This window comes from Lutjanus erythropterus, chromosome 5 (genome assembly GCF_056507025.1).
Source record: "Lutjanus erythropterus isolate fLutEry1 chromosome 5, fLutEry1.hap2, whole genome shotgun sequence".
Taxonomy (NCBI): Eukaryota; Metazoa; Chordata; class Actinopteri; order Lutjaniformes; family Lutjanidae; genus Lutjanus; species Lutjanus erythropterus.
In genome coordinates this window covers 10,090,396-10,099,464 of record NC_139321.1, presented here as the reverse complement: position 1 = coordinate 10,099,464, position 9,069 = coordinate 10,090,396, and the positions used below count along the sequence as shown (strand labels likewise).

General features: G+C 39.4%; 1 protein-coding gene across 1 annotated transcript; it reads right to left on the bottom strand.

Annotated features, from left to right (window-relative positions):
• Positions 1-301: 301 nt before the first annotated feature.
• Positions 302-8,768, bottom strand: cnot7 (CCR4-NOT transcription complex, subunit 7). Its single transcript, XM_084718739.1, has 7 exons — positions 8,580-8,768; positions 5,835-5,958; positions 5,558-5,751; positions 5,010-5,171; positions 3,855-3,999; positions 3,590-3,700; positions 302-2,038 (listed from the first exon to the last, which is right to left on the bottom strand). Exons 2-7 carry the CDS (start codon positions 5,949-5,951, stop codon positions 1,907-1,909), a joined length of 861 nt encoding a protein of 286 aa, XP_084574865.1. The 5' UTR covers positions 5,952-5,958; positions 8,580-8,768; the 3' UTR covers positions 302-1,906.
• Between the last annotated feature and the right edge of the window lie 301 nt (positions 8,769-9,069).

The following is a 9,069-nucleotide window of genomic DNA, read 5'->3' as shown; positions in this document are numbered from 1 at the left end:
AATAAGAGTTAATATATGTATTTTTAATTTGGGGGTCACTGTCCCTTTAAACCATCACTGAAAATTAGTAAGAATGTATGCTTGTTTAAAAAAAAAAAAAAGAAGCTCCATGGTGACATCAAGTGTCAATCTATTTTTCTATTCTTCTGTCTGTATGACTCAAGAGACAATTTGGATGTGTGAGGTAATGTACTGTACAGTTGTGATGCCTTATAAGAATAAAATGAGCTCATCTTCAACCTCTGTGTTCAACTCTTTGAAGGGATTTTTAGGCATTAAAGAGATATAATGGCCAAGAGCGTTTTATGGTAGAAAAGTTTCAAGCCTTTATTTACAAAATAATCTAAAAACAATCCTCTTGTATATTGCATATTGTCTTTTTTACTCCTTTACAGTGTGAAAGATGTGCTGCAGAAAGAAAGGAAGGTGTCAGTTTTTTGACGCTGTGGGAGGTTAATAAGTGGTGAACCTACACTTCAACACACACCTATGGAAGTTGAGGATACTATTCAACAACACAGCATTTATTCAAACTATTATTTTAGTACATGCGGCTGTTCTACGCAGCATGAATGAACTGGAAAGCAATACAAAAAAGGAAAAGTCATTCAAAAGGCCAGAACTACAAGTGAAATGAACTCCACTGGAACAAAAAAGATGCGCGTTAAAAGGCAACATTATTTTTTTTCTTCCAATGAGTAAAAGTTTTTTTCTCCTTTTATTACAACACTAAAACTCTACAAAACCTTAACTTCAATTAAAAATGAAAATTTTACTCTCAACAGAGTAGTTCAGGGTAACCTCAGCATGTCCTACAGCAGGCGAGTATTTATTATTATTAATTTTTTTTACACTTTAATTGTTTTTAAGGTCTGGTGAATTTGGTTGAAATGCATCTGTGTTCATGTGTGCTTGTGTAATTGATGGTGTTTACATGCACAAATAATCCACATTCCTCTAATGGAAAAGTATGCACCTAGTACATACTGTCTTATATCCAAGTATGCGACGACTCTGAGCATTATCATAAATACAAAAAAGGAAAACGGCAACGAGTAGTAAAGAGGAAATGGTGTTCACTTGTTTTAGTATCCCATCTATGTGTTTAAGCAGAATACACCAGCTTGTTAAAGGCTCACAGTGGGATTAGAGCTTATCCAGGTCATTACGAACATTATCTTTATATGAACAAATGAAAAAAAAAAAAGAAAAAGTATTTCTGTGCACGTAAACAGACTCAGAGAGCTCCCTTTTCTCATCATGATACAAGAGATCCAATGACAGAGGGCGAGCATGCCGCCATGCTGTGTTGAATCTTTTCCATGTCAGACAACCTGCACAATAAATTAATGTTTAAAAGATAAGATTGCAGCTAATATTAAGGCTGAGCGTGGTGAGAGCGGTTGTTTGTTGTGATAGTAAAGAAGTTTACATGTTCACAATGTAAAACGGGAACGTAGAGAAGGCAACAGAGAGGAGAAGGAGACACCAGAAACGTTTTCAGCTTTCCATATAAAATCAGGTTAGAGCTTTAAAGTGCAAAACATTTTCTACAGAACATTTTTAGGAAAACTAAAATCCCATCTTTTCAAGCATGTTAAATTGAACTGATTCAACCAGGCTGCCTACACCGCTTCAGAGGAATAAAAGACTAAACACTCACACACACACGCAGCCAGCAGGAGCATGTGTGAGGACAGCTGTGGGTTTTGTTGTTGTTTTTTTTTCTGACCGTCATATTTCGGTTGTCTAAGGTGAGCAGAGCCTATGAGAAGCAGCTTGCTAAATGACGTGTGTGTATGTTTTTATGTTCTTCCATTATTATCATCCGCTTGGCGAAGCTCGGCTCCAGTGCCGCACTGATTGTGCATGTTGAACCGCAGGATGGGAGAGTTTCAGAGTGATGTCACGACTGCTGCTTGTTAGCCTCCTCCTCGTAAGCGTTCCCCGTTCCGTTCTGGACGTAGGCCGAGCCGGAGCCCAGCCCGTACAAGTGACCACAGTACTTTGCATCATCGATATGATCCTCAAAGAACATCTGTGGGGAAAAATAAAGAACGCAGGGTACTGAAAACAGATGCTTACAAGGTTATTTAATGTCATATTCATCATTTTGTGCTTCATCATGTGAAACACAGGCACCGATGTGTTACTTCCCAACTCCGTGTGGTGCGGTTTAATTAGGGGGTTTTTACATCAGGGACCTGGGACTGGATCCAATTACACTTGACCCCAAAGTTTAGTTCATTTGATAAGTGTGGACACATTGTGCTGTACCTGGGCATGGATCATTTATCTGTGCCTGTGTCCACTTGAGAAGGTGGTCTCTAACGCGGTTCATGTGTACTGTTGCGTGGTTCACATCAGGTGTGAGAACTAACCGTAACAAAACAAGGAAGTGGACTGGTTTTTGGGATCTCGTCATCAACAGGCTTTTCTACACAATAGCAACAACTTAAATGTTTTGTAGGTGATGATGAAGGCTGACCGATGGGGAAGTGGAGAGGTGGGGCAATCTTAATCAGTCACACCTGATGTGAAAACACCCTCACATGTAGGATGGGTTTTGAGACAGAAACAACTTTCAATTAATTGTTCAGTCAACTGACAGAAAAGTAAAATTCGACATTTTTGATGATGAATTAATAACTTGCAAACAAACTTTTAACACTTTGTAACTGAATAAAGTTATTATTCTTATTGTTGCTTTTTATGTTGTGAATTAAACTTTATGTTTTAAATTAAATATATTTAAATAGACAGCCAAAAAACAAGATGTCAACTTGTATTTGAAGATGCCAAATTAAGCATCGGTCAATTGTATTCTATTATTTTGCCAGTATATTTTTCTCCTGCCTGCTGCTGTTTGAGGATTGTATTTTGTAGGTTTTGTTCTGAAAGTGTTTACAATCTTTTTGCGACATAAAGCTCTTATATCCATCAGTTGGTTGGATAAAAACTGACTCGATCATCTGCAAATTTTGTTCTGTGCCCCAGTGATGCTTTGTCTTAAGCCCTTTTCAGACATGGAATACATAACATTGCTGGCATGATCATATTTTGTCATCCAGACACTGGTGACTAAGGTCGACAGGACAGCACATTTACAGAAAGTGCAGCATGCTTGTGCAATATTTGGCGCCTGGCGTGTTGGAGGTTGGGCGCGGGGAGACAGTCATTGTTGGATTTCAAAATTTCTTTTGACATCAAAATGACTTTTTTAAAGAGTGGTCTGAACTGCTTTTGTGCATGAAAAAGACACTTCTCTTTCTCTCTGCATGTCATAACTTGTGGTGCTGCAGCCTTCATACCTGCATCCTTTACGTTAATCAGACGGCAGTCAATTAAAACTTGAAAGTTACACACACATGTTACCAGGTCAAACATAATAAAATTTCCATTGTGACATTTACATGAATGTGACCAGGGTGCTTCATCCGACATGAGACCAGCATGTTAAACTGCTCCAGATTAACATAAAGGAGTGCAGGTCTAACTCTCTGGGCTGCTTTGCGAGCTTCTAGATTTCACCACACTCATTCACACTACAGATCTCCTCTCCCTGACTTGGGGGGGGGGGGGGGTGTACCTCTCTCATCTTGAAGAAAGCCATGCCTGTGAGTAAAGAGTCAGAGCCGGCCTGATGCTGTGGACCGATCCTCTCCAGCTCCAGCTGCTCGGCTACCTCCTGCAGCCCGCCCTGAAAACAAAACGCCGTCAGTCACTCAGCATCCACGATTCTAGTCAAAGTAAAACACGAGGGCCACAGAAACCAGAGGTGTGAAGCTTTAAATATAAAAAAAAAAAAACACAGGAGATACTCTGTGCAGCCTGCTGGAATATTTATTAAATACCTTCAGGTTTTTACAGCTCTTCATGAGGTACTTGACATCATAAATGACTGGAAAGTACAAGCGAAGAATCTCAAAGAAGTCCACCTCCTCCTCAGGCAGGTTCGCGTTGGACAGAATCTTGATCAGGTATCCAAAGTCGTAGCCGCTGCAAAACACACAAACACACACACACACCTTTTAATTTTGGTATTAAAGAGAACATGGCAGGAGCCTTCAAGAGATCCTGTCACTCACAATCTGCTACAACACATAATTAAAAACAGGATCACTGGCTTTTCTTCGTCTTATGTACCTTCCTCCCCTGATGTCATGTTTACAAAACTACTACATGCAAGAACAGTTAACTGCACAAAGCCATTATCCCCAAAATGATCAAGTATTCTTCTAATCAATGGCTAATAGGAACTGAAAAAGATGAATACGGTGTTCTGAATTCAACTGAATTAAAGAAATACCAAGATAAAAACAGAATCAACAAAAATACAACAACAAAGAATCCAAAAAAACCAACATGACATTACAGCCTGTTGGCAAAGGTTTGTTCTAAATACCTGAAAGAGATGTCAGTGATGTGTCAAACCTAAGCTTTCTTTATTTTCCAAAGCCTGGTTATCTTTAGCCTCAGTTTGCCATGGAGACACAGTGGGAAACTGAGTATGAAATGAAGATGTTAAGCAGCAGAGTGTAGAAAATACTGGTGGAAAGGTGCTTTGGCATTACAGACCAATATAACAAACCTTCATTGCAGCAAATTTTAACAGCATATTTTTTAACATGTTTGTAGGAAAACAATCACAGTTCTGCGTAACATCTTTCATGTCACTAAAAGAAAAAAATACAATAAAACAGGAGGATGTCTGTGTGCTGACATGATAAAATACACCATACATTAATTAACACTTTCAATGATAGAGTAGTTTTCATTTGGTGGTGAGCAGATATCGTCATAACACCAGAGTTAACATAATGTTTCTGATAAATGCTTGTTAATTAACTGACAAGCAAAGAGAAAAATGAGATTTTACAGGGATGAAACAGACAATTTGCGATTTCTGTACATTTTTCCTTCCTGTTGCTACGCAGCTGTCTACAGTACAGCTGCCAGATTTCAAATCTAACCGACTGCATACAGAAACAGCCATACAAGCTGGATACCTGTGAAACGACAGCCACTTGACCCCATCACATAGCACCACTCCTGATGTCATCAGCAGCTCTGCAAAGTAGAGCGTCTCGATGCCTTCGTCCTCGTGCTTCTTAAACTGAATCCCTGAAGTGGTCAGGAGCTCGATGGAGTCCTGTGCATACATGTCTTCTCTGATGATGAAGACAAAGACACGTCTCACTGTTATTATTTCAATCACAAAAGACAATAAAGTGGGTGTGAGAGCAGTAAATGAATGTCATGATCATAAAAATAGTCTGTATTTTGTAATGTGTATCTGAGGTGCTCTGTCAGTGTCTGCAGATGAAACAGTTCTAAATTTTGTCCTCAAACCACATAAAAAAACTGCTGATATGCCTTTTGACAGGGCGGTATCTCATCATGAAAACTGTTTGTGTATCGCATTCAAATCTATATTGCTGCAAAATCCACTGATGTCACAACAGATAGGATCAAACAACTCTCATATATGCCATGGACGCATTTACATGCCACATAAGAAATGAAAAGAGGGAGAGAAGAACAAAAGTCGTCTTACGTGAGGTTAAACTTAAAATTGAACTGCCATGTTGATGTTCCTGGAGGATATTCCCCTTGTTCGTTCATAAACGTGAGGCCCAACTGGATTATCTTAAGCAAATCCACATTGCAGCGCAGTAACTGGTACTGATAGTCAGCGTTGCTTCTGAACTCTCCGATTGGTCTGGCTACCACACCTGGAAACTCTGTGTCCTGCAAGCAGACGGACAACGAGTTATGCACAACAGAAGTCTGCTTGTGCGAGACAGTTTGTGCCCTGTGCCAGCACCTCTCACCATAGCAATGTAGTTGTATTTTCGGATGACATGTCGGATCCTCTTCAGCTCCTCCTCCAGGTTGTTGGCCCAAACCTCACATATTCTTTGGCTGTGATCCACAGTAGCTGCGGGCATAGTGCCACTTCACCATGCAAAGAGAAACACAGACGCACCAAGACTTCAATAAAACCAACCCTTTCATTTGTATTACATACCACTTGGGATATGTGATGCATGTTTGTAACTGAACTAACCTTTTAAATACGGTCACGATAGCACAGAACCAAATATTATTGGACTATGACAATCATTTATTTATTCATTTTAAAAGAAAACTGACACAAATTACACAACTTTGCATTAAATCGGTTTGATGAATTTGGCTGTTATTCTACCTGGATAAATAAACGCAACAATATAAAGCTAATTAAAGCTAATTAATAGTTTTTTATTGAGAGAATTTCACAAATCATTCATCTGATTTACAACATAGACCTTTTTCAGCATGGCTCTCAATGTTTTTGTATGTAATCAACTATATGGAAAGACAAGTACAAAACAAAGAACGACATTCAAAATCAAGCTAACTATATAACAGAATCAAAACCAGACAAAAAAGGAGAAAAGAAAGAGAAAAAACAAAAACAACTGGACAATTTAGACCAGGGGTGGGCAATTATTTCCCATTGGGGCCGCACATGAAATTCAACAAGCTGCTATGGACCGGACACAAATGCAATGTGACAAATAACACACAAGTTTACCAGCGACTTTAGTAAAAAAAAATACTTTTAAATATCCTGCATTAACTTTTTGCTTTTTACCACTCATCTACAGTACCACTGCTACGTGCAAAACATCTCTCACACTTGATGTACAGTACGATACGACACTTAAAACTCCTAATAATGGCTGAATCTCTAAAAACTGGCACGGTCAGAAGGGTGCTATATACTGTCAGGCACACAGGTAATGAACATGTATGTCTATGAGCTTTCAGCTGGCTAACACACTTATCACATGGCATGTCTGCGTCATAAATGTCTGAATTCAGTCGTAAAACTGTTAAATCATACTTTAGTTGTTTTTTGTGAGTTGCCATAAATGTAACTGAATGTGTTTAACTGACACATGATGTCATCTGATACCGATCGCGGCCCCTGAACTGAACTGAAATCGAATCGTGGCTGGCTCTGTGAGATCGGCAAATATCTTATCGTTGTCCAAAGAATCGATATAACATCTTAGTGTGATGAAATGTGACTTTCCACCCTGTAAACATGGATGTGCAGTAAGATAAAAATAAAGATAGAGTTCATTATCATTACCAATACCATACCCTTTCAGAATAAAGGCATGATAACAATGAGCAAAATAATATTAACTGTTAATATTTCTAAATGCTCCTGATGGCCCTGTGGACCACATGGGACCTTTGAGTGGGCCGGATCAGGCCCTGGTCTGTATTTTACCCAGGTCTGGCTTAGACCCTCTCACACAAATGAAAACAACATGCACTGCAAAATTAAAATAGTAGATAAAAAGTCATAGTACAACGAGATCTTAACATTGCTTGATGATCTCTGCATTGTTCATTTGCAGTATTGGAGTGCCTCTATTGCATACTACTTCATTAAAGTCAGCAGTTTTAATGCTTAATTTACAGCTGAGATGGTACAAATACTAAGGACGCACAACATGGATTTTTTTTTTCTGCTTATACAATAATTTTGTATCTTAAAAAGAAATTCATATAACCTTTCGTCTGTGCACCCCTGAGGGTAAGAAAGACTAAAATGTGAGGTGCAAAGATGGATGATTTAATATTCTACAGTTCTGACCCAATCAAACCTAGTAAAGTATATATATAATTATGTATATGTATATATATGAAAAACACTTAGAAATTTTATAAAAAAATTAAATTAAATGCTTTGGTCCGGTATCAATTAAGCTGATATTTATTGGCTAACACGCTAATACAGATATGGACTCATATAGCTGTGATAGGCCAATATCAGCTGATAATTTATCTGCTCCAATATTTATAGTGCATCTCTAACAACACTCAAAAAGTCAGTCTGTAGTCTGTTTCCCAAGGCTGCAGCACATTTGTATTCACATGCTTCAGTCTGCTGGTTCAGTAGTAGCATTAATTTACTGTGTGCACGCAAGACAGTTGGTTCATACATCCAATCAATCTGCTGATCTGTCACAGACCAAATGATAAGATGTGGGAAGAGGCATGCCACATTTCTAACACTGTGAACTGCAGGAAATACAACCGGTTTAAGCACAAGTTATCTCTATGTCAGTCAACACTGGGGAAGCTAATTCTCCCTCTGAGCTGTTTGTGCTTCACGTCAGCAGGGGCACTTAACTGAAATGAACAACTTACACAAACATGAAACAGACGTGGGACGGCAGCAGCTGTGTGGTGAAGGTGTGCAGGACGAGCCAAGCTGGCTGCTGTGGACATCAGGTTAGCTCGTCAGCAGCACTTTGTGCTAGCTAGGTTACCTGTAGCAGTTAGCTACAGGCAGCTAACATGAGGAGGCTCTCGTGTGGGAGGCTGTGTGCAGTTTACACACACTTCTAAAGGCAGGTAGCTAGCTCGACAGATGAATAAGAGTGTGTGCAAGACGTGAAAGAGATGAGTAACTAGCACCACACACACACACACACACACACACACACATATACACAGACACTCGTCGGCGCCACTTTGATACTGCAAAGCTGACTGTAGCCTCGTGAACTTACCGTTCCCCAAACCGGCCGGTGAGTGTTTTTAACTGTGTACTATCTGAAAACTGTTGCTTTGCTCTACCTTACTGTGTCGGGGCTTTTCCGCTAACTTTTAAATAGTTTATATTCAGTAATGTATCGATGTCAACCTACGGCTGCCATCATAGCTGAGCCTGCCACACGACGTCATCACGTAAAACACCAACGTCATGTGCGTATGTATGCATGCATGTGCCGTGTGGCCCACGTCCTATTTGTCCCGTGCTCCTGAGGAAAAAAAAAAAAAAAAACAGGGAAAAACATTTATTCACTGAGACAGGGAAATGTCTTAAAGGGACAGTTCACACCAAAATCAAAAATACGTGTGTTTTTTTTCTCTTACGTGTAGTGCTATTTATTCATCGGCTATCTGCTATTTGCAGAGTTTTGAAGATGTCGACCGTAAAGATGTCTGCCTTCTCTCAAATATAATGGAACTAGATGCCACCGGGCTTGTGGTGCTCAA

Bases quoted from the DNA above. Each gene is read 5' to 3' on its own strand.
- cnot7 (XM_084718739.1), bottom strand. From the start codon at position 5,951: ATGCCCGCAGCTACTGTGGATCACAGCCAAAGAATATGTGAGGTTTGG. The intron at 5,172-5,557 runs GTAAGACGACTT...CTTCATCATCAG, and splicing joins AATTTTAAGTTTAACCTCAC to AGAAGACATGTATGCACAGG. The intron at 3,701-3,854 runs GTATTTAATAAA...TTTTGTTTTCAG, and splicing joins AGAGCTGTAAAAACCTGAAG to GGCGGGCTGCAGGAGGTAGC.